Genomic DNA, 26,137 nt, shown 5'->3' with positions numbered 1-26,137 from the left:
GCTCACCAAAACACCTGAGGGAGGAAGCCCAGAGACTGCAACACCACTTGTGACCACAGAAGTGAACTCAGCCACAGAATTCACAACATTCCGGTCAGTCAGATGTTGAGGTAGCAAGATGTTGTGCAGGACAGGAAACACTGGAGTCAGCATCTGATACAAACAGGACTATAAATAGACTATGCACTCACTTCCCCCAGACACATCCCCCCCCAGGAAAAAGCCAATGCGAAACGCGCGTTGGGGCTCTGGACTCCATTTCAGGTCATGCATTTATACAACTCCATTTATATTTTGTCACTTAGTATTTTTTCATAGAGCTCATCCTAGGCTAATGCTGTCTTAGTTCAACACCATAGACCCTACTGGCCTATATACATATCTAATCACACAGCATTAGTTTGTCAGTGCTTTTCATGCTTTGCTGCTATAAACACTTATGCACTTTAGTGGTAGTCTGTACTCACAGCTAACATGGTGTACACTGGTGGGCCACAAAACTAATCATGCACTATGCCATACATACAGTATGACCCACTAGTGTTTAACCGTGCACTAAGCACTTTCTTATTGAATACCAGCTAAAGTCATTTTAATGCTAAATAATATACTAAGCACCTCTGTATTGTATACAAGCAAAAATGTCACCTTAATAGGCACTTAGCACTTAGAGAGATATAATTGTTATGTGGTCTTTCTAAATTCCAAGCATCTATATGTTTTGTATTTGTTAAAACTTAGCCTGTGTGATATGTACCTGGCAATTTAAAAACTCTATGATATCGTGACCCATAAAAGTGATTAATATAAGAACCCTCTGTAATAGGATTCATTCATGCCTGGTGTGTGCAGTATATTTTGCATATGTACCTCCATTAACAACTTTTTACATTTTTTTATTCTGATTGCTTAATAAAGGTGTATACTTTTTTCATTACTTGGCATTGACTTCCCTCTGTTTGTAGGATTGCATTTATTTCCGCAAGTGCCATATACATGGCTTGGGTTCTCTTTTCGGTAAGTATAAGACTAGGATCAGGCACCGCTCAAGCACTGAAATAAAAATAACCCGCTGAGCTTGTGCTTTAATGAAGACATTGATTTTTCTATTTAGTTATTGATTGATTTAGAAAACACATTGGGGACCCATTTAATGACTCTCATCTATTAGACAGAGAACAGTTGTCCATACCATCTATTTTCATGACCCAGAACATATATCCATTGCTAGTATAAGGCATTGATTTCAATGAAGTGGTGGCAGGAAAATTGTACATTTGCTACCAAGTTCAGCATTGATTGCTTGGGGTTCTAGCAGCAGAATATCCTGTATCAGCAAATTATCAATGGACCCTTTTAAGGGAGCAGTAAGACAGCTGTATAAATCTGACCAAGATAGGAACACAGTGCACGGACTGGCTGGCGGCTCTCCCGACCTGGGCGTGACAGCTCCATGTACTTCTATGCAGTTGCTACGCTCGAGTCAGGAGAGCCACCAGCCAATCTGTGCATTTTGATTTAATAATAATAATAATAATCTTTTTTTTTATATAGCGCTAACATATTCTGCAGTGCTTTACATTTTGCACACATTATCATCACTGTCCCCGATGGGGCTCACAATCTAGAATCCCTATCAGTATGTTTTTTGGAATGCGGGAGGAAACCGGAGTGCCCGGAGGAAACCCCCGCAAACATGGGGAGACCATACAGGTTTGTTTGATTTCAATCCAATTTTATATGGATGTTTGACTGTGCACTAACAAAAGGAATTGTACAAAGTGGACAACCCCTTGAACCCTTGCTCATTCGTATACTAATTACTTTTAGACAGGTCTGTGAAGTTTATTAATAACATATTTCTGAAGCCAAATAAATAGTTACTGGGATAATGGACTGCTACTAGTAATACAAATAAATGTAAATATGGCCCATTTACTGCTGCAATATTGGACCCAGTCCAAACGGGAGGATTTCAACTGATGTAGATATGAATTTCGTTTAAGTTACTGATAATAATTTGATGTTTTTCTACAGCACTTTTTGTGTTTGCTAAAATAATTTCATGCTCCAGATAACATGAGTGATATTGAAATAATAATGAGTTCTCTAAAGGTCTTGCAGTTCACATACTGTCTGCTGTTCATTTTATACCCTACAGAAACAATCTTTTGTAGCGCAAAAGTATTTATGGTGCTACATCAGGTCACCAAAATTGAGAATTCTTTTTGTTATAACCTAATAAATTAATTTGCAACTAATATAGTGTTAAAGCAAAAAAAAAGGATAAACCACAATTACTAGATAACGAGTCAGTGATTGTGCGACGAGGGAAACACAGAGATTCTATCAGAGCAAATAAATCAATACTAATTAAATGAAATAACTTTGATGGAATGTATTAATACTGGCATTCCGGACACCAGTCTTTTTCTAAGGTGCGCTTTTGTAATATGCTTATAATATATTAAGAATGTCTTGCACATTAATAATTTCAGTGTAGCTCTGAAAGTCAAATTGATAGTAAGTTTTTTGGGGGTTATAAAAAAGGCCCCAATCCTTTCTGCTATAACTCACCCATTTTTAACCACTTACTAAAGTTTGTTGTAAATGTAAGTCACATGTAGGGTGTGGGTGTATAAAGCAGGCGAAAAAAGCTGTGCTGTCTATATAAATGGAGGCTACCAGCTGAATTACACAACTAGCACCTACCTACACCACCACTGACCACCACTAGACCACCACCACTGACCAGAGCTAGCATTAGGGAAGAACCAGCCGTAGAGACAGCCTTACAGCTCAGACGAGGATCGCAACGCAATTCTCGAACTGGCTGTCAGCTCTCCTGACCCAAATGTGACAGCTGCATAGAAATACAACATGCTGTCATGCTCAGGTTGGGAGAGCCGCTAGCCAGTCAGAGAATTGCGTTGCGATCCTCGTCTGAGTTAAATGGCCATCTGACTTTTCCCTTAATCTCTGTTGTTTGGAACCTGAGATGTCAATCTCTGACTATGGGATATAGGTGATTCTAACTTTGAAGGCATCTGTATTAACTTCCATAGCCTATAGTAGGTCCTCCACTGGAGTCATTCTGGTATGTGAGGTTAGCATTAGAGCATATAGTCAAATTAACAAAGTATTTAATAACAATATCACTGAGGGCAGTGAGAGGCAGGGGCAGACATACTGCATGTGCAGCCGGTGTGGCTGCATCGGGGCCCGGTTGCGGAGGGAGGTTAATAATGAAGGCAATCTGGACCGTTTTTCCAGCCCGAGACTCTCGCACATCATGAAGTTTATGAACGGGGTCACCATGCTCTGTCACATCCCTGTCTACTTTGTTGGAGATGGGTAAAAATGATGTAAGTCTTCAACATTTGCAGCAATTTGCGCAGCCTTGCTCTACGAATAAAATTGTGACTTTTTAAAACTTTTTTTAACATCAGAATTCTGGCTTAAAAGCTTGGAAGAATGGGATGAAAACATCAAAGTGAAAAAATGAAAATTGACTGCAAGGGGTTAAAAAAAGATGGTATGGACAATAAAAAATGGGAATACAAATATTTTTTTCAAAAAATTACTGGCATGCAACGATTTTCAACCACAAATCTGTTGTAAGTTAAAAGGGTTATCCACTATATTTGATGACGGTGCTAGTTGGCCCAATGTGGTGCTAAAATAAAATATTTGACATGCTCACCTACATGGACTCCATATTTCTGGATAAATATTCTGTGCTACATTAGCATATTCATTAAATGAAAAAAATCTCAACTCCTTTAATGTACAGCCATTACATGAAAGCAAAAGTATTTTAAAGTTGCTTGCTTAAATTTATTCTGAACAATATCTGCAGACAGACTAATGAGCTAAAACACGTAAAAGAAAAAATAGACATCTTGTAAATTGCCTTCATTAAAACATATTGGAGAATTTTGTGTACTCAGTTCTTTTTCAGAATTATATGTCTCCATGGTTACACATTACAGAAAAAAAAATGTGTGGTAGATACTAGCAGTCCTGTGTGACTTCACAACCTCTGCCCCTGCTTTTACTGTCTGCCGATAAGAATAATGAGAGGGTAGGGAAAGTTGAGAAACCCATGACTGCAGCATCAGACTACAAACAGGGTGAGTTTGTAGTCTGTCACCATGGATACACATAGCGCTAACTTGGAATTATTGAAGCAAAACCAACACTTTTTGTAAAATTGTTTTCTTTATTCCTTTTTTTTAATTTTAGATGCTCCAAAGAAATAAAAAATGACCACAAACTATTCATAGCCTTAAAATTAGCAGTAAAACATAAAGAAATCAATTTTTTTCTGAATATTTGCACGTTTGCTTAATTTTTAGTTTTGTGCTGAAGATTTTAGTACATTGATTGAAACAAGTTGTTAGATATGAGCTGTCTGACAACTCTATTCAAAAGTCAGTGTGGTGAGTGGATCCTTGGCAGACAGTCTGTCTGAAATTACTCTGCTGTTCTGTTAAAAACTGGGTTGGCTCTGTGCCGCAGCAGAGACGGGCTAAAGCAGCTTGCCAACGGCAGTGATATTTGCTGAAGAAATATTTAATAAAAAGAAAATCCTTTCAACTAGTTTTTTTTAGTGTCAAATGCCTATTTTTATGTTATAAGATCAAAAACTCACTTTCAAAGATATAGATGAAATAAAAAGAAGAACATCAAGGGACTTACCTTTTCCAAAGGGCTTTCTACTCGAGGAATGCTGATCATCGGCATCTGTGCCAAATTATCAATGGGAGACTTTTCCTGCTCTGCCTGCCGTCCTTTAAAATTATTAACCACACACACAACCTGTATAAGACAAACAATTTGTAACTTATTGTAGCTTTCATATGTATATGTCTCAATTTTAAAAAGTAGAACAGATAGAAGAGACCTAGGCCATACCATAAGTCCCTCCATTAAAAGACTTGTATTATTTCAATGTATGAGGCTAAGAACTAACAGGCAGGTAGTTGCTAACTCATTGCCTGCTCAGAGTGGTCAAGACCGCTCCTAACAACATCTCTTCTGCTTTACTACGTTGACAGAGCATCTATGCTAATGTCTTGCTTAATGACAGCTGACTCCCTGCTACCTAACTGCAGGGAGCTGACTGTCAGTCAACATAACATCTGCTGTAACACCCCATTGACAGAGCAGAATGGAAGAAAAGGTGGTGCTCTGCTGACGATACGTGAAATGAAGCAGCTGAATCAGCGGCAAAATTCATCCCCATGCAAAACAAGCAAGTTGTTAGAAATTACGTGCCTGTTCATTCTAAACCCCATACAAAAAATTATAAAAGTCCTGGATAACCCCTTTAAAGTTCTGTTACCAAGTACAGAATAGTACTCCTCCCACTGACTTTCCATTCCCGATCCCTTAGGCTTCTTTTACACTTACCGTGTTTTTGCAGCCCATTTTTGCAGCCCCAATAGATTTTCATGGGGCCGCAAAAAAGTCCTGCAAAAATTAGTTGGAGCGCCGTACACCGTATGGCCGTGAGGGCCGTATTTACGGCCGTGAAAAAATATTGAGACTGCTTGATTTTTTTCATGGCTTATGGGCACGGCCCCCATTGAAAATCAATGGGCCGCAAAAACAATGGAAGCTTGTCCGTACATTGAATACATGTCCGTATTTGCGGAGAGCTGTTTTTTTCCCCTACTTTTTTCTTACTAGACGAAACCAGAAAAACGACGATCCACAATATTTTTGTGGCCCGTTTTTGTGGCAGACCGTGAAAATTACGGCAATTCGGCACGCAAAAAAGCCCGCAAAAAAGGGCCGCAAAAAACATGGCAAGTGTAAAAGAAGCCTTATTGGCAGTTGAAAAGTAAAATCCAGCACAGGTTCTTGTTCTTGTGGCACAGTAGCAAAATAAATTGTATTAACCCAAGACATTTTGGAATTGCCCCTGGATCTGCTCTCTGTCACTCACAAAATTACCTAAACATCCTTTTAAAAGTCTAACTGGCATAAACCATGGCACTTTTAAAGTTTGGTTCACCATTTTCCCCAAGCAAAATCGTGACTGTTTGCAAATATGGGATTCCATTGAAAGACCTCAACACTACAAGTTATACTTACTGAACCAGCCCATTGCCCCAACTCACTCCTTTACTAAGAAACTCCAACAAGGTCTTGGCAATACACATGTCAATTAGATCTTATATAGGAAGTTAATTACACACAATTTTTCATACATACCAGAAACACAGATATTGATATTCCAATAAGAAACCCGGCTATGACATCTGACCAGTGATTCCGATATTCTGCCACTCTGTTTATTCCAGTAATAAATGCCAGACACATTAAGCCCAGGCATAGGACAGGTTTTGCAAGTCGTGTCCCTTTGGCTTTAATGGTGCTGGTAATGTACATCTGTGAAATAAATATAAAATGCATCAATAATAATACACTAAAATAAAAACAGAAACAGAAAAACTGTGAAGTTAGTTACCTCCCTTAAATAAGCCTAAATAAGCCAAATTAGCCAAAAATCCAGGCAACTTTGATTTCGGTCCTGTACTCATTAGAAGACAACGTGTGTTGTGTTGACACAGATCGCACTCGTACCAATGTTACTTTATGGGGCCGTGCACATGTCTGATTGTTTTCCTCAGACAGAGTTGTTGCGAGGAAAAAAATTGCAGCATGCACAATTTGCATCGAATATTCAGATTGCACTCGGCGATGCAAGTCAATGAGTCCATGGAAAACATTGGACCACACTCGAATGACATCCAAGTGCGGTGTGATTTTGATGGAGTGACAGTAGAGAAGGTGGAGAAATATTTTTTCCATCTTCTCATCCGAGAAAATCGGATTACACTATGATTACACTCTTATCAATCTCTGATCAAAGTTTGATCAAAGTTTGATCAGAGTTTGATCAGAGTTTGATCAGCATAATGAGCCCGATTTTCTCAAAGAAGAAAACATACAGTGGTGTGACCCTTGCGTAGTTGAGGCTCTAGAGATGAACAGATCAAATTTCTGGAAGTTTGGTAGCCAGACAATCAGCAATCATCAGTTTAACTTTCTGGTGAAAAAGGGGTTATTCTATAACACTATTGTCTCTTATTAATTTACATAAATCCCATAATATCATAATCATAACATAAAAGTCAACATTTTAGCAAAAACTAGCATTAACATGGCCACTGACTTCTTGGTGACTGACTACAGTGTGATACGTCAGAGATGATACCAGTGGTCGTTTTACTGAAACTAATTATTCCATGGACGATTGCCATCGTTAAAAATCGGTCATGGTGTTGTAATGTTAAGCAAAGTGAATGAAAGAGATTTTATTGTAAATCTTATTCTTCTAGAATTAGGCATTTTTGTAAAGTATGCACATTGGTCTCGTTGAGATTTTTATTATAAATATTTTCACGCACTATTTTGAAATACACAAAGACAGTGATGGTTGGCGTTGCTGTTGTTGACCTTGGGCGAAGTTGAGTGAAATTGCTGTGTGCTGCATAATCACCGGGAAAATGTTACACTTTTTTAGAGCAGAAATCTGTCTCGAGCATTTGGACACATATCAAGTGAGGACAATAGCTTGTCATAAGAAGTAATGTGCCTAGTCTTATGGAATGGACACCGCTCTTTCTATTTTTATTGCTTGGTAAAAAAAAGCTTGTAAAATGAATTTCCGTATTATACTCCTAAAATGAAAAGTGGTTGAAATGTAGTCATGTTATCAGTTAGTGGAAGCTGTTCAGGAGCTGCCCTCCTGTTCCCGGGAACCTATTTTCTTTTATCTAAGAAGAGCATAAAGTTGAATGACCATCATATGTTAATGAAATAATATTCATCTTACTACAGCAATTCCAATACAGAACTGAATAATTGAGAAAATATTATGTGGAAAGGTCCCTAAAAGGGATAATCCTAAAGGTCAGCTCCTATACGTGAACTCCATTAGGCCATGTAGACATTATAGATAAAAGAACTATTACATTATAGAGTAAAAGAGTATTTGCTGTTCTCGAAAACTCAGTAGGAGAATTTATTACAAAAACTGCTCTTTCTCGTGAAATAGAGCCATGTAGTACCACATTTGTCCTGCAGTGGCACCAGCACATCCTCATTTAGGTTTCTGTAGAATCTTATTGTTTAATATAATTATCATTCATAACCAAACATTTCCTCATTTAAAGAATAGATTCCATATGTAAAATTCTTTTTTACATGCCGACTTGGGGTGTCGCTGTCTGGAAAGCACTGTGGAATTAATGGTGCTATATCAGTGAGTAAAACATAACAAAAGTAAAACGAAAGGCAATTTTTTATAAAATAAAATTGAATACAATTTCACAACGTGCAATCAAAATCCTTGACAGGCTGGAATTCAAATACACTTCTATGTCAATAGAAAAACCCTCTATGGCAGATTATCCTTAACAGTGTTGTCTAGGACTTTAAGATGGATGGCCTATTCTTAGGATGACTGATCAGTGGGGGTGTGACACCGGGTTACCCCGCCGATCAGCTGTTTCTGGTGTCAGTGGCAGCCGGAATTGATCACTTACAAAGCTGCACAGCTCCAATGAAGAAATAGTGTCCGCGGCCGGATACTGCAAATCCACCCTCTATTGATTTGAAAAGGATAAATACACCAGTAATTATCCTATATTTTAGGCCGCAAAGTAAAAACCATGTATAGTAACAAAAAAAAGAAACTTTACAACATGCCAGAGTATAAATTGATAAAAATATAGTTTATTGAATATATTAAAAACATATAAAAGAAAAGGGAGACACTGCAGGTATCAGGAAAGAGGGGGGTACGCCAGACTATATATAAATGTAAAAAAGTACTCAGAAGAGACCTAAATATGCTTTGTTTAAATCAACAATCCTGTGTATATCAAAGTTCCAAGAAGAGAACTCAAGTAATTAATACAGTAGTTATTGCCATATTGCACATGTGAAAGAGGTAAGGTAACGTTCACATTTCCCGACGCAGCATCGGGAAACGCTGCGGCGACGCATGCGTCATGCGCCCCTATATTTAACATGGGGGACGCATGGACATGCGTTGTGCTGCGTTGTGCGACGCATGTGTTTTTTTGGCCGCAAGCGTTGGGCGCAGAAACCGCAACAAGTTGCATTTTTTTTGCGTCCAAATTTCGGCAAAAAAGGACGCATGCGTCGCAAAACGCAGCGTTTTTGCGTGCGTTTTTATTTGCATTGTGCGTTGCGTCACCGACGCAGCGGCGCACAACGCAAATGTGAACGTAGCCAAAGACACCTAATATAAATGATATGAGGCAATACAACACACTGTGTTCATGCAGAACCAATAGCACTGCATTAAAGTTATCAATTAGGTTGAAATAGCAAAGTTGCCTAAGTATAAACGACTTTCAAAATGGATGCAGGGCTATGGGTTATACATGTAAATAAATAAATGAAACATCCTTAGGGGTGCACGCATGTGGGGGTGCAGGCAAGCATCCCAGAAGCAAAGCGTCACGAAGCTAAGCATCGTGATACAGCAGTTATGAACTAACATTCATCTTCTCTCTTCACACAGGTATAACTTCCCACCTCTGCTTGCTGTCTCATCTGCTGCAATAAACTCTTATGGTATAACTTCCCACCTCTGCTTGCTGTCTCATCTGCTGCATTAGACTCTTATGGTATAACTTCCCACCTCTGCTTGCTGTCTTATCTGCTGCAATAGACTCTTATGGTATAACTTCCCACCTCTGCTTGCTGTCTCATCTGCTGCAATAGACTCTTATGGTATAACTTCCCACCTCTGCTTGCTGTCTCATCTGCTGCAATAGACTCTTATGGTATAACTTCCCACCTCTGCTTGCTGTCTCATCTGCTGCAATAGACTCTTATGGTATAACTTCCCACCCCTGCTTGCTGTCTCATCTGCTGCAATAAACTCTTATGGTATAACTTCACACCTCTGCTTGCTGTCTCATCTGCTGCAATAAACTCTTATGGTATAACTTCCCACCTCTGCTTGCTGTCTCATCTGCTGCAATAGACTCTTATGGTATAACTTCCCACCTCTGCTTGCTGTCTCATCTGCTGCAATAGACTCTTATGGTATAACTTCCCACCTCTCCTTGCTGTCTCATCTGCTGCAATAGACTCTTATGGTATAACTTCCCACCTCTCCTTGCTGTCTCATCTGCTGCAATAGACTCTTATGGTATAACTTCACACCTCTGCTTGCTGTCTCATCTGCTGCAATAAACTCTTATGGTATAACTTCACACCTCTGCTTGCTGTCTCATCTGCTGCAATAGACTCTTATGGTATAACTTCCCACCTCTGCTTGCTGTCTCATCTGCTGCAATAGACTCTTATGGTATAACTTCCCACCTCTGCTTGCTGTCTCATCTGCTGCATTAGACTCTTATGGTATAACTTCCCACCTCTGCTTGCTGTCTCATCTGCTGCAATAGACTCTTATGGTATAACTTCCCACCTCTGCTTGCTGTCTCATCTGCTGCAATAGACTCTTATGGTATAACTTCCCACCTCTGCTTGCTGTCTCATCTGCTGCAATAGACTCTTATGGTATAACTTCCCACCCCTGCTTGCTGTCTCATCTGCTGCAATAAACTCTTATGGTATAACTTCACACCTCTGCTTGCTGTCTCATCTGCTGCAATAAACTCTTATGGTATAACTTCACACCTCTGCTTGCTGTCTTATCTGCTGCAATAGACTCTTATGGTATAACTTCCCACCCCTGCTTGCTGTCTCATCTGCTGCAATAAACTCTTATGGTATAACTTCACACCTCTGCTTGCTGTCTCATCTGCTGCAATAAACTCTTATGGTATAACTTCCCACCTCTGCTTGCTGTCTCATCTGCTGCAATAGACTCTTATGGTATAACTTCCCACCTCTGCTTGCTGTCTCATCTGCTGCAATAGACTCTTATGGTATAACTTCCCACCTCTGCTTGCTGTCTCATCTGCTGCAATAGACTCTTATGGTATAACTTCCCATGCTTGCTGCCTGCTGTGTCATCTGCTGCTTTACCACCTAGAAACACAATTTAATGTGTTTGCTAATTCATTAGTATAATTCATTTGGTGCATTGTACTTAAAACTCACTGGTGCATATCCATGACTGTGTAGATCTTACCTGGTGAAAGGTGTTAAAATAGATGTTGCCAGGCTGAATGTCTGATCATCTAAAAAAAACCACCGTGTGCGGGCCCCAGCTGCAAAATTATCCCCAACCAGTTCCCACAATCCATCTCTTCTGACCCAGCAGTCTGGACTAGACTTGAGCGAAACGGATCGTACAAATTCAAAAGTCGCCGACTTTTGGCAAAGTCGGGTTTCATGAAACCCGACCCGATCCTAGTGTGGGATCGGCCATGCGGTCGGCGATCTTCGCGCCAAAGTCGTGTTTCGTATGACGCGTTTGGCGCCATTTTTTCAGCTAATGAAGGAGCGTGGGCAGAGTGATGACATAGGTCTTAGGGGCGTGGACGCCTATCGCCATCTTGTCGCTTGTGTGCTGTAGCGATTTGCAATGTGTAACACCAGCTTTTCTGTTCAGGGACGGAGGAGAGAGAGAGAGAGAAAAAATTTCACTCGACTCAACTTTTGAGATAGTCGGGTTCCGCGAAACCCAACTCGACCCTAAAAAACTAAAAGTCGCTCAACCCTAGTCTGGACTATAAATTTAGAAACATAAATATAAATTTAGAAACATCCTTAGAGGTGCACGCATGTGGGGGTGCATGCAAGCGTCCCGGAAGCAAAGCATCACGAAGCTAAGCGTCTTTATACAGCAGTTATTCCATGGCAGTAGTCAGGGCAGAAGTCAGGTAACCAACACTCTGCATTCTCTTCTATCCATGTGCTTTACTCCTATCCTCCTATGTTCCCTCATCTCCTTCTTTTAATTGTGCCCTTTGGAATCCACGGTCTGTATGCAACAAGCTTCCTTTCCTACACAATTACTTTCTGAAAAACTCTCTGAATTTGCTGGCCCTCACAGAAACCTGGATCCAGAACTCTGACACTGTATCCCCTGCTGCCATTTCTCGTGGTGTCTTACAATTCTCACATTCCCCGAGACCCACAAACAGACATGGTGGTGGAGTCGGCATACTTCTCTCCCCACAATGCACCTTCCAGGTCATCTCCCCAACTCCATCACTCTCATTCCCTTCTTTTGAGGTCCACACCATCAGGCTGGTGTGGACTATGGGGTTTGTCAGGACACTGTCAAACCCCATAGTCTTAATGAGGCCTTGAATTTTGCCCCATTCCTATAACATGTTTACATCTTTTATATCATTATGTACATATGTGCCCTTTTCCGTGGATTTCCCTTCTGTGTGTTGTTTCGTTTCATTTTATATATTTTTTAAAATATCACTTTTTCTTTATTGTTAATTTAGATTGTATTATATTTGGACCTATTATTCTCCCCTTTCCTGATGTAGATTCAAGTATGGTGCTAAGGAACGTCTGGATACCGCTACACTATATAATTGCTGTGGATCATGGACATTATTATATATACTGTGCTTTAATGGTTGTCTCTGTCCATGTATACCGCGGTTTTCTCCAACATTTGCCTTTATGTATCTATTTTACACCATGTTTGTATCTCCTTCCCTTCTTTTGTTGTTATGAGATCTTAATATGTTGTTCACAGTTACCTGAGCTGTGGTGCGCGTGCGCCTGCTCGCTCCCCTCCTGCGCCTCCTGTGTCCGGCCAGTGTGCGTCCGCGGCTGTGGACTGGGTTGCCATGGTTTCCATGCACCCACTCGTCTGTACGCTGACGTGGGCCGGACCTGGGGGGTGACGTGGTGGTGAGCTGCTGACGCATGCGCCGCTGCAAACAGCTCTGCACAGTACTCGGTCACATGACGCTCATGTGACCCAGGAATTGTGGGATATAAGGTCCCAATGATAGGAACAAGGCACTGCCCTTGAAAAAGCAGGCACAAGAGCGGCGAAACACGCGTCGGGGGTTGCGCCCGATCCAGGGACCCCGATACAGGGTAAGATCCGGGTATGGTTTATGTCTTGAGGGGGGCAGTTTCACACCGGTTGGCAATTTACCTTTATCGCCCCCTAATACATTTCCCACATCCAGCCTTACTGTGGACTAGTATTGATAGCCTGACCTGCAGTAGCAAAGCCATACTGGTACTAATTATATACACAGGTGGGTCTGGCATTTCGGTCCTGTCTTGTGGAGGTGTGGGTACCACGGATCTTTCTTGTTTGCATCAACTTATGGTAACAAGGTTATATAGTGATACCGATTGTTAAATATACAATACTTACATTGATGTAATTTCTTCTGGGTTTTCCTGGTGTTTTCTATTGGTGTTTTTTAGTGTGTCATTTTTAATACTTTTTCTAATAAAGTTTATACTCATTTTCCTATATGCTCCTGTTGTTCTCCTGTGTCTATACATAGTTTATTTGGAGTAGGTGTTAGAGGGGCCTGGATATTGTCCAAGCCACCTTACATTATGAGTCTGGGTTTTCGCGTGGTGTTATGTTTAACTCTGATCTCTCCTTCACCTCCCATATACAATCTCTTGCCCGCTCGTGCCGCTTACACCTAAAGAATATCTCTAGATTCCGCCCTTTTCTCACCATGGAAACAACAAAAACCCTCACGGTTGCCCTGATTCTACTCCCGTCTATACTACTGCAATGCTCTATTAATTGGCCTCCCTCTCACTCGACTTTCCCCTCTCCAGTCCATCCTTAATGCAGCAGCCAGGGTCGTCCATCTAGCTAATCGTTACTCGGATGCGTCCGCTCTTCGCCAGTTGTTACACTGGCTGCCCATTCATTACAGGATACAATTCAAAGTACTTGTTCTCACCCACAAAGCTCTTGACAGTGCGGCACCCCCATACATCTCCTCCCTCATTTCTGTCTATAGGCCTTACCAACCGCTGCGCTCTGCAAATGACTTTTGACTAACCTATGCACTAATCCGAACCTCCCACTCCCGACTCCAAGACTTCTCCTGTGCTGCACCAATCCTCTGGAATGCTCTACCCCAAGATATTAGGACCATCCACAAGTTGCATAGTTTAAGACGCTCGCTCAAAACACATTTGTTCAGAGCGGCCTACTACACTCACTAATCAAACTCATTTTATGTTTGTGTGTGTGTGTGCAGCCCATTCACTATCCCCATCTATCCCCCACCACCTGAAGATGGCTGGACCCTCATTGTAAATACATCATTGTAAATACACACCAGTGCTTTGTATGTCCCCCTCCTCATTGTAGATTGTAAGCTCTCACGAGCAGGGTCGTTTTATTTAGCTTTAATTATTGTATTGTTAATGTTGTTACTTATGACTGTTGTGTTTGAAACTGTTAAACTGTAAAGTGCTGCAGAATGTTGGTGCTATATAAATAAATATTATTATTATTATTAAATAACATGCATGAAAATTATATGTACACCAAATATCCAAAATGATTAAACAGTTTATGCAAGGAAAGGTGCATACATAGGTATTAAGTATATGTTTCAAAAACTAAGTAATAGGAGAGTACATGGTGAAAGGTACTATACCTCAGAAATAATGGCTGGGGACCCACCACACCCGACGCGCGTTTCGCAATTAAATGCTTCATCCCTTTTAAGAGCGTAGTGTTAATTTGTAAATACATTGGGCCCAATTCATGCAAGCTTATCCACCAGTATTTTGGCTTATAAAGCATTGAAAAGTTGCAAAATGTTGGTGTAGTTTGATTATGTACTAAAATTTTGTGTCTTTGGCGCTCTCATGCCATTTTCTCTCCGCTCTGAAAAATTTGTCAGAATTGGGGCCGGACAGGGATGTAGCGACCGCTGCTCATCAAGGGGCTAGAGTAGGATTCATAAAGAGGTGCACGCCACTTGTCCGATGCTCCTGATTCATGTAGACGCATACTCTTCTTCGTGAATCAGGAGCGTCTGACTCCAGCACATCTCCTCATCAAGACCAGTGTGAACAACGCTGCCCTTGATGAATTGGTCTTATTGAATTAGCTATTCTTTTCTTATAGCATATTTTATCCAATGTAAAACTGCAGACAGGTAAATTATACCCCAATGATAGGTAGTAATAGGTGTCGGAGCCTTACCCAAGATAAAATTACTACTCAGTCATCTACAAGAAATAAATATTTCTAGTTCCTATGTGTAACCTACTGATTGTAAAGAAGCCAGTCACAATAATTTACAATGGGCAATTATCCGCATTATCAAGCAGCGACAGGAAGAGTTAGTAATAATAATGATTTATACAAGGCAAATTCAAGAACATTTGTTTTCAAATGATAAAAATGGTGCTCGAGAATAGGAAAAATCAATCATTCATGTGTGAAAATGTTTCTTTTTTTAGTATTTGCTCTACAATAAGTGCTCAGTCTAGAAATCAATTTCGGGGTAAGAATTTCTATTTCCAAAGAATAGAAATGAGTAACGATACCAGCAATGGAAACCTAATCATTTCTTGGACCTTTATGCCAAGCTAAAAATGTCAAAAACTGTACCAAAAACTGCACTGTTAATCTACTGGAAAAATACTCTCTGGTTTCCCCTTCACACTCAAAAGACATACTGATAGGGAATTTAGATTGTAAGCCCCAATGGGGACAGTGATGACAACATCTATGAATGGCTATGGAATTAATGCTGCTGAACATTTTTCTTTACCATTGAAAAGTAGAATGATGGCTAAGAATACATTTTTATTTATCCTGGAGGTATTGCAATATTAGGATTTTTATAAAATATTTAATTTCCTTTTTTTGCTTCCTTCCCAAACATCATGCTACTGTACTGTTTCACATAGCCAGTTCATGCTTCTTTAGAAGCTGCTTCCAACTGCTGCTCAGCCCAAATCTCTACTCTATTTACAAACTATCAAAAAAAGGAAACTTCCTTCTCTGAGCTTACATGCAGTGGAAATGCTGCAGACTTCCAGATTTCCACCTTTGCTTACTGAATATCCCTATTATAACTTGGCATGCTACGAATATAAAATGATCAATCCTGGATCATTTTTGCTATTCATAAAATCTCATCTACGAGGCTAGTACTATAATATTCTGTTGACTTTTCTTACAGATTTTCAACTGCATATTTAACTCATATGGAAATACCTTAACTATCACGGCTTAAAGCCGGCCTCACACTAGCGAGTTTTACGGACGTATGAGAAAATACGGATTGCATACGGTACAATGATTCTCTATGGCCCAGCTCCTATCTGCGTATTTTACTGATCCATATTATACGGTCTGGGAAAATATTCTGAAAAGATCCCAGGCTCGAGTTCATATGAGGACATCCAGCAGAGGGCACATCACCGCAATTCGAGGTAACTACAGGTCATTCACCTACATTGCATTCATTCGCCGGGTTTTTACATGCAGGGGCAGCTGCATTAGCAGGCTTCTGCTTGTAAAATTAGTTAATCCTTTCAGATGGATTTATAGCGTGGGACTTGACTGATCGTCGGAAGGTATGGAATATTGTTGTTTGTTTCTTTTACATTTGTTCCAGGTGACAAGGGTCTTCAGGTGGATTACCAGTATTATAAAATATTACAACAACCTGTGTATTTATTTCATTAAAATACTTTGTAATAATGTGTGTGTGTTTTTTTTTACCATTTCAGATTATTGGATTAATAATGGATAGGTGTCATAATTGACGCCTCTCCATTATTAATCTGGCTTAATGTCACCTTACAATAGCAAGGTGACATTAACCCTTCATTACCCCATATCCCACCGCTACACGGGAGTGGGAAGAGGGTGGCCAAGTGCCAGAATAGGTGCATCTTCCAGATGTGCCTTTTCTGGGGTGGCTGGGGGCAGATGTTTTTAGCCAGGGGGGGGCAATAACCGTGGACCCTCTCCAGGCTATTACTATCTGCCCTCATTCACTGGCTTTACCATTCTGGCGGAGAAAATTGCGTGGGAGCCCACGCCAATTTTTTCCGCGATTTAACCCTTTAATTTAATAGCTAGAGCGCCAAAATTTTGCACATACACACTACTAACATGTAATGTAAACCATGTCTCATATCATGTCGGGTTTGAGAAGGAGATAGGAAAAGCCGGCAATTGAATTACCGGCTTTTAAGCTATCTAGCGCTGCATGATATATATATATATATATATATATATATATACAGTATATGCGTGTCTCACTGACATATATATATATATATATATATATATAGACAGTATATATGTTTAAGATTTTTTTGAGCACATGGATCCATTGTATGTCCATATGTCGGTTTTGCAAGCCTGCGAGAAAATCTCGCAGTACGGATGGCATACGGATTACATACAGAGGATGCCATGCACAAAATACGCTGACACACCCTGCCTACGGAGGAGATACGGATCACTATTTTGGGGACTTTTCTGCGCATTACGGCCGTAAATAACGGACCGTATTTTTATACGCTAAGTGTTAGGTGGGCCTAGAGAGTGTGGAAAGTGGAGTAGATTGTGACCATAGGATTCAGGATGTTCCATGGATTTAATACACTAGACATGACTTCAGAGAAAAAACAGATTCTGATTAGAGATGAGTGGATCCATTTGTAGGACTCTGGGCCAGTGGTATATGGCCACTAGACAGGAGACCCCACAAATCTCTTACTTTCTGGTGTTCATGGTGCGGTATTTGATTTGTCAGGGCTGACGCAACGTCCTTTGTGCAACGTGATGCACAGACAATGTCGTGCCAGCCCAGAAAATAAAATACCGAGCTAAGAATGCCAGAAACTAAGAGATTCGCTGGCTTAACATCTAGCAGCTTGGTACCACTGACTTGGAGGCAGGACCAGAGTCCCATGAATCGATCCGTTCATTTCTACTTCTGATAAATTCAAGGTTTTATTTCTTGAAAGATAAATAAATAAATAAATCTTTATTTTTATATAAGAAAGATAAAAGTACTTTAAAAAAAAAACACAAGAAGACCAATTACTATGGCCTGCTATCTACCGTACGTAAATTAATCCTCCATAGCACGTTTACACGTATTCTCAGCTCTTTCATGTTCACTCAGCGTCTTCCACAAGGATACATTGGAACAAATTGTCTGTTTGTTTCTGGATTTGTGCTTGTCTTGTCAAAATGCAGAATACATTAAATGTTAATGCGTTCACAGCAATAATCTAACATTTGATCTTTGATGTTCAGCTCACAATGACTGTGATAATGCTCAGGAAGACATATTCAATAAGAAAAAAAAACTGTTCAAAAGGCTTATTTTCACCATGAAGAGCCTACGGTTGCTATAGCAGCCACCCACATTTTGAAAAGGCAGAAAGAGAATGTTATTGGTCAGGCGGAGAGAAAAAAAACATTGTTATCCTGCGTTACAGTTTATCGCGTTATATTCGACATGATAATCATGTTTGCATAGTGTAAGACCATAGGGCTCCGTACACGTTCTTTCTCATCCGCAACGGTTTGCCTGCCCGGAACGGTAGAAACAAACATCCAAAATCACATTAATGAAGGCAGACTGTTACATCACCATAGTAATCAAAGAAGCAATTTGTATCCCCAAGTCTTCTAATGCGCGGTAGAGACTGTCAGGACGATGCTTTATGTCTTTCTGGACAATGTCAAGTTCTATCATCTCGACTTACGGACACCTATTAAATGTAAATAAGTGAGCTGGTTTGATGTCAGGATTCACTGAACAGGGTATTACTGGGTCTTGTACCGCACACTAATAATCCAGCACCTACAGGAGAAGACAGGAGTAGATGCCTCATTATCTGCTTTTCTGGATTCTTAGGCTTTATTCTGGCAGCAGTGCTGAGCGCAGGAGGCTGTCTGGCGGCACATGATGTCACCGGTTACCATATTACGCGGTATGTTTACACTGAGTTTTTTGTTGAGGATTTTACAGTGGATCTACTCTAAAGTCCAAATTATAAATCCTTCAAATATGCTTTTTTAACTTGATATCCATCAAAAATGCACTTTGCAATAAATAGGCCACATTTTATTGATAAATAGCAATCTATTCATTAGGCATATGTTAAGCAAAATCCACACAGCGTGGGTAACCCATATGTCAATGTGAAAAGAGATTGCCACTCCAAAAAACTATATAGAGCAATAAGAAACCTTGTTGTATGACACTAACATATTACTTTTATTTAGAAAAAAAAATGAAAAAAGTAAATTGGTGACATATAAGTAGAAGCATGAACAAAGATGACAAAAGACCATGATAATGGAAAGATATCCTGGTGACAATCAGTAGCGCAACAAGTGCATTGTGGTAAATTAAATCTACCCTGGGCAGGGGCAAGGATGATAACCAAGTTAAAATAGGCGTATAATAACGCTAAGTTAAGCTGTCTGAGTGGCTGCCACAAGAGTGAGCCTAAACCATTACTCAGACATTATACCAAAAAGTGTTTGTGCATAGTTGAAAAGTAAGTTAAAGTATTGTACCCTTACCTATGGCAGTTGGAGGAACGTCACGAGGACATTTATGGACCCCAATACGCATTTTGCGTGTGTAGTATGTTGCTTCCTCGGTGGGAAAAGATGTGACACTCCAGTTGGGATGGTCCTATTCTTTAGTATTGAAAGCTGACCTAGTGTCAGGCGACCTCAATGCAGATGTGGTAGAGCAGGACTAGGGTCCATCTGGTCAGACACCTGACTATGGGAAGCTATGTAAATTAAATGCCTAAAGTAAAAAAATGGATCCACACCCCTGTTTGCACAAAGTCCAAAAAAACTGCAGCAAAACCAAAGAAATGAGCTGGAGCATAAGTTGGTGTACATGCAACGTATGAGAGCATGTTTACACTGTGGCCATTTAACAGATAAAACCTATGGATGAAACAAAATGAGAATGTACCCTGCTGTAAGTAAATAGTAATAGTACAAACAAATTACATAGAGTACATCGTAAACACTGCATTTGATCAAAAAAGCGTAAAACCCGTCCCAAAGCGATAAGGCGCACCCCTATCTTCTAGTTTTAAAACCTCAGTTAGTATTAGGCGACATCAATGTAGATAAGGTTAGAGCACCTGGTCAAATACCTGACTACGGGATTCTATATAAATTAAATGCCTAGCTCAACAAAAGGAGCCACATCCCTGTTTGAACAAAGAACAAAATACTACACCAAAACCAAAGTAATGAACCGGAACATAATTTGGTATACATGCAAAATATAAAGGCATGTTCAATGTTCACACTGTGGCCATAAGAAACATAAGATAGTAACAAAATTTGCATTTACCCTGCTATAAGTATATAAGCAAATAGTAATAGTACAGGCAAATATAATAGGGTACTTGGTAAACACTGTTTTTGATTAAAAAAAAAAGTAAAAGCCGTCCCACTGCTTCTGGAAAGGAACATTATTCCCCCAAAAAAGCAATGTAATAGAAGTTCCTGCGTTGGATGCCTTAAAAAATGTATTCTAAACCTTGAAAGGAAAACTCATAACATACTTTACCTTGTATATTTCAATACTAAAGGTTCTATAAACAGCAATACGTTCACCTGAAGGGATTCTGCAGACCATGTGTAATTACACTGAATGATTAAAATTGTTATCTGACTTATACTTTATAAAAAAAATTGAGAATACAGTTAAAAAATACAAAAGCAACACTGCTCATCAATTCTCCCCCCCCCCCCGATGATCCTCCAGTGATTCTCCAGCAGTGCTCCCGATCTTGGGTTACATCTGCATAACCTCAGAGGCCATTCAGTGGTGACAATGGTCATGTGCTGTTTTTCTGGTGTCATGGCCGACATCGCTGAGCATTTATGATAACGGTAGGGCTATGGCTGCCATGTTCACTCATTGGCTTTAGTTATCATGTGGTTGTTGGATGTAAAAGAAGAAAAGGAGCAATGGTGGAGGGTCTATACTGCATCATAAGAGGGAAGATTAGAAGAGCAGCCTTGTGTTTTTGTTTTTTAATAACATACACAGCTGTTTTTCTACAAAATGTAATAAGTTGGCTAACCCCATTGAAGTTTGGAAACTGTTCCTCCACTGCTCAACTTGCTAGCCAAATTTATAGTCTGATACATCTATTCAAATGAAAGTAGAAAGGCAAGGAAAAAGTACATGGAAAAAGCAGGCTCAAAGGATGCTGGCGGCCTTCAAACAAGTGACAGTGCATCTGTAAATGTCCTTCTTCAATGCCGATTTGACCTGCTAGTCTTGTGGGGCTCTTCAATTGGGTACTACCAATCCACAGGGACTCCCCAGTCCCATCTAGTGGCATACATATCAAGCTATTTTTCCCTAGAAGTAATAATACATCCATACTTTTTTTTGTTATATTCATACAAAAGGAGGCACACATAATATTTACATTAATATAGAACCTTTCATGTCCCCAAACGCTATTAATCTGCAGACATCGGGGTTAATCGGCAGTTTATTAGAGTTCTAAAGCTGTACATATGCTGTACTGAAAGCCCGGCTAAAGGAAGGAGATTAAATTTATTCCTCACGGCAGACTTCAGCTTTCAGTCATAGAGGCAAGGCCTGTACGGCTTCAGTCACCACTCAATACGGTGAGTGATGGCTGTACATTGACTGAAAGCCACCTCTGCAGTGCCTCATTGCTGCTGCACAGCTTTAGAACGCTATTAACCTGCAGATCGAGCCAATATCTGAGGGTTAATAGTGTTTTTTGACACAATAGGTCTTCTGTAAAGGAATTATATGGGACTATTTTTTTCTACAATGGGCTTAAAAAATACCAGGCAGATAGTTGCTAACAACCTATCTTGTGTGTCCAGCGATGATCTCAACTGCTCTTGCCGGCGATTCAGCAACTTCATTTTGACAGAGCAGCAGCTTCTCTTCCGCTTTACTCCATTGAAAGGGCATAACTGTTGCTGTGGTGCTGTTTGACAGCTGGCTCTCCAATGCCTAAGTGCGGGGAGTGGCTATCAATCAGCATGATGTTGGCAGTCATGACAGGTTGACAGAGCAGCTTGGTAGAGCAAGAGCTGCTCTGTTGACGTGAAACAACTGAATCGCTGGTAGGAGCAATCAATGACCAGTTTGTGCGGGCACCTGGTAGGACAGGCAAGTATTTAGCAACTACCTACCTTTTAGTTTTTAGGCCCATCCTGGATAAATCTTTTAAGGCTCACGCTCCTCTTTGGGCGCCCAATTAATGCTCCATAAAAAAATGAGGCATAATATGGCTGACTACATGAGATCTTAGATTTATTTATTGCAATAATCTATAAATATCTCTCTTTTCGAATTGGAGAATAACAAAGTGTTGGGCTATGTCTTTGGGTCCTCAATACTAATACACTTGGTGGGTTTACAATACATTAATGCCTAAAATGTGTACTTCAACCCTTTTTTGCACTGTCAGTTCTTTTATCTTTGGGCACATTAAAACATTACTACAGCTCTTCCCAATTATTATTTTATGTGACCATTAGATCTCGGCTGTGACTATTTTCCCGAAAGCTTTTATTCTAAAACAAGAAGAGGTGATCATTTTCGTTTGACTTTCAGTCAACACTAAGGTGCCAGAAGGTTAGAATTCCAATCAAAATTACATTTTTATGGTGTGTTGCCTTTCAGAGAGAAATCATTAAACTAATTTTCAATTCTGTTGAAAAAGTGGAACAGCTCAATTTCGGTGGGTAATTTCCCATGTAGATCTCGTTAAAATGAGTTAGGAATCTCTGAGTCCGCTATGCTGTCTGGCATAATCTAACAGTAATTACCTCTACACAAACCTCCCTTCTTGTGACAAATTCACAAACCAAGGTACAAATTTTCAACATGCTGAGTGTCATATTGGCTTCATATTATCTGCTTTTGTTTGTAATTTTGATATAAAGAGCTGCAGTAGCACGAATCTTTGAAGAGTGGTTTTTACGCTTCATATTAGCTATTTATATTTGGGTCTGTACCATACCTCTTTGTACTGTTTTTTTTTTCATTTGTTCATTTCATCCCTAAACCAAAGCAAAACAATTTCTATTAAAGGAGTTCTCAATTACTCAGACAACCCCTTCTGAATCTCTATGTTTCCCCTTGTAAATTACCGTAATAATATTTACACACATCCTGGTGCCGGTGCTGTTCCAGTAGTGTTGTCATTGTCTCTCCCGGGGTTCGCATGATATTGTTATGTCAAACAATCCCTGCAGCCAATCAGCGCTAGCTTCACTCTCCTCTCCTACGGACATCTTGATATCTTGATTTGTCCACAGGAGGAGAGAGTGAAGCAAGCACTGATTGTTATGTCATGCTATCCCTCCGGCCAATGTCACGCAATCTTGGGGAGAGTCAAAGCCGACATCGCTGGAACGGGGCTAGTAGTGGAGATGAGTATAGTTGGTGTTATTACTGTTGGAATAATGCTTATTGTATATATTGCAACAACTACTGTTTACTACTGTTTATTTTGTGCATGATTTTCTGTCTCCAGCGATAGTGTTATATTGCAGTAAATCACTATTCACTGTGTATAGCTGAGACAGTTATTACTTTCACTTTAGAAGCTGACAGACAAGATGCTAAGATCCTAAGCTATAAGAAATACAAGTTGTAAGCTGTTATCTTTGTTCCTGAATAAATATATATTTACTGATGAACGGCTGGACAGTACAGAGATTAATCCGCTGCCAACTGGTTATGCGCCCAGATACACAGCCACCCACAGATCCAGAAGCTGAAAGAAGAAGAAGCTAACATAGCCACCAGGAACAACTCTGAGAAGATCACAATGACAATTCTTACTAACCAGAACTACTAATCCTGGAAATTCAAGGTAAAGGTGCCACTGATGAGAGAAGGTACATGGAAATACATGCAGGAGTCTAGACTTGACCTACTTACAGAAGACTGGAAAGAGAAAGATCAAAAAAGCTCAAAGCACTATCTCCCTCAGTATTATTATTGTTATTACTATACATTTTTATAGCGCCATTTATTCCATGGCGCTTTACATGTGAACGGAGCAAATATAGACAAGTACAATAAACATGAGTAAAATAAGGCACACACAAGTACAGGAGGAGAGAGGACTCTGCCCACGAGGGCTCACAGTCTACAGGAGATGGGTGAGGATACACTAGGAGAGGGTAGAGTTGGTCATGTGGTAGTTCAGCCGACAGAGGTTCTCTGCAGGTTATAGCTTGTCAGAAGAGATTGGTCTTCAGGTTCCTTTTGAAGGTTTCCGTGGCAGGCGAGAGTCTGATGTATTGGGGTAGAGAGTTCCAGAGTATGGGGGAAGCACGGGAGAAGTCTTGCATGTGGTTGTGGGAGGAAGAGATGAGAGGAGTAGAGGAGATCATGAGAGGATCGAAGGTTGCGTGTAAGTAGGTACCAGGAGACCATGTCACAGATGTATGGAGGAGACAGGTTGTGATTCCTGGACCACGGTGTGAATTACTGGTATGATGGACTCCTCGCCAGAGACGGACTACACCTCAACAAACCTGGGAAACACACATTCGCCAGAAGACTCGCTACACTCATCAGGAGGGCGTTAAACTAGAAGAAGAGGGGACGGGAAGAAAAACATTAGACTCGAACAAAGACGACCCAGGAAAACATACTCAGAAGGGAGGTAAGAACATTTCTAAAACAATCCACAGTGAGGAGATTGGAACAAAACAAAATCCTCTAAACTGCATGCTCGCAAACGCCAGAAGCCTGACAAACAAGATGGAAGAACTAGAAGCAGAAATATCTACAGGTAACTTTGACATAGTGGGAATAACCGAGACATGGTTAGATGAAAGCTATGACTGGGCAGTTAACTTACAGGGTTACAGTCTGTTTAGAAAGGATCGTAAAAATCGGAGAGGAGGAGGGGTTTGTCTCTATGTAAAGTCTTGTCTAAAGTCCACTTTAAGGGAGGATATTAGCGAAGGGAATGAGGATGTCGAGTCCATATGGGTTGAAATTCATGGAGGGAAAAATGGTAACAAAATTCTTATTGGGGTCTGTTACAAACCCCCAAATATAACAGAAAGCATGGAAAGTCTACTTCTAAAGCAGATAGATGAAGCTGCAACCCATAATGAGGTCCTGGTTATGGGGGACTTTAACTACCCGGATATTAACTGGGAAACAGAAACCTGTGAAACCCATAAAGGCAACAGGTTTCTGCTAATAACCAAGAAAAATTATCTTTCACAATTGGTGCAGAATCCAACCAGAGGAGCAGCACTTTTAGACCTAATACTATCTAATAGACCTGACAGAATAACAAATCTGCAGGTGGTTGGGCATTTAGGAAATAGCGACCACAATATTGTGCAGTTTCACCTGTCTTTCACTAGGGGGACTTGTCAGGGAGTCACAAAAACATTGAACTTTAGGAAGGCAAAGTTTGAACAGCTTAGAGATGCCCTTAATCTGGTAGACTGGGACAATATCCTCAGAAATGAGAATACAGATAATAAATGGGAAATGTTTAAGAACATCCTAAATAGGCAGTGTAAGCGGTTTATACCTTGTGGGAATAAAAGGACTAGAAATAGGAAAAACCCAATGTGGCTAAACAAAGAAGTAAGACAGGCAATTAACAGTAAAAAGAAAGCATTTGCACTATTAAAGCAGGATGGCACCATTGAAGCTCTAAAAAACTATAGGGAGAAAAATACTTTATCTAAAAAACTAATTAAAGCTGCCAAAAAGGAAACAGAGAAGCACATTGCCAAGGAGAGTAAAACTAATCCCAAACTGTTCTTCAACTATATCAATAGTAAAAGAATAAAAACTGAAAATGTAGGCCCCTTAACAAATAGTGAGGAAAGAATGGTTGTAGATGACGAGGAAAAAGCTAACATATTAAACACCTTCTTCTCCACGGTATTCACGGTGGAAAATGAAATGCTAGGTGAAATCCCAAGAAACAATGAAAACCCTATATTAAGGGTCACCAATCTAACCCAAGAAGAGGTGCGAAACCGGCTAAATAAGATTAAAATAGATAAATCTCCGGGTCCGGATGGCATACACCCACGAGTACTAAGAGAACTAAGTAATGTAATAGATAAACCATTATTTCTTATTTTTAGGGACTCTATAGAGACAGGGTCTGTTCCGCAGGATTGGCG

The 26,137-nt window shown here is 40.1% G+C and overlaps 1 protein-coding gene across 1 annotated transcript in view; it reads right to left on the bottom strand.

The window, feature by feature from the left end:
- The window catches only part of PLPPR5 (phospholipid phosphatase related 5), a 266,631-nt gene that overhangs the window by 40,593 nt on the left and 199,901 nt on the right, over positions 1-26,137 (bottom strand). The window contains exons 4-5 of the mRNA XM_069737680.1: positions 6,223-6,399; positions 4,702-4,821 (exon numbers count right to left, since the gene is read on the bottom strand). Coding sequence (XP_069593781.1) covers positions 4,702-4,821; positions 6,223-6,399 — 297 coding nt within the window. The remainder of the gene's footprint in view (positions 1-4,701; positions 4,822-6,222; positions 6,400-26,137) is intronic.

This window comes from Ranitomeya imitator, chromosome 8 (assembly GCF_032444005.1).
Source record: "Ranitomeya imitator isolate aRanImi1 chromosome 8, aRanImi1.pri, whole genome shotgun sequence".
Lineage (NCBI taxonomy): Eukaryota > Metazoa > Chordata > Amphibia > Anura > Dendrobatidae > Ranitomeya > Ranitomeya imitator.
This window is presented reverse-complemented; position numbering and strand designations above follow the sequence as displayed.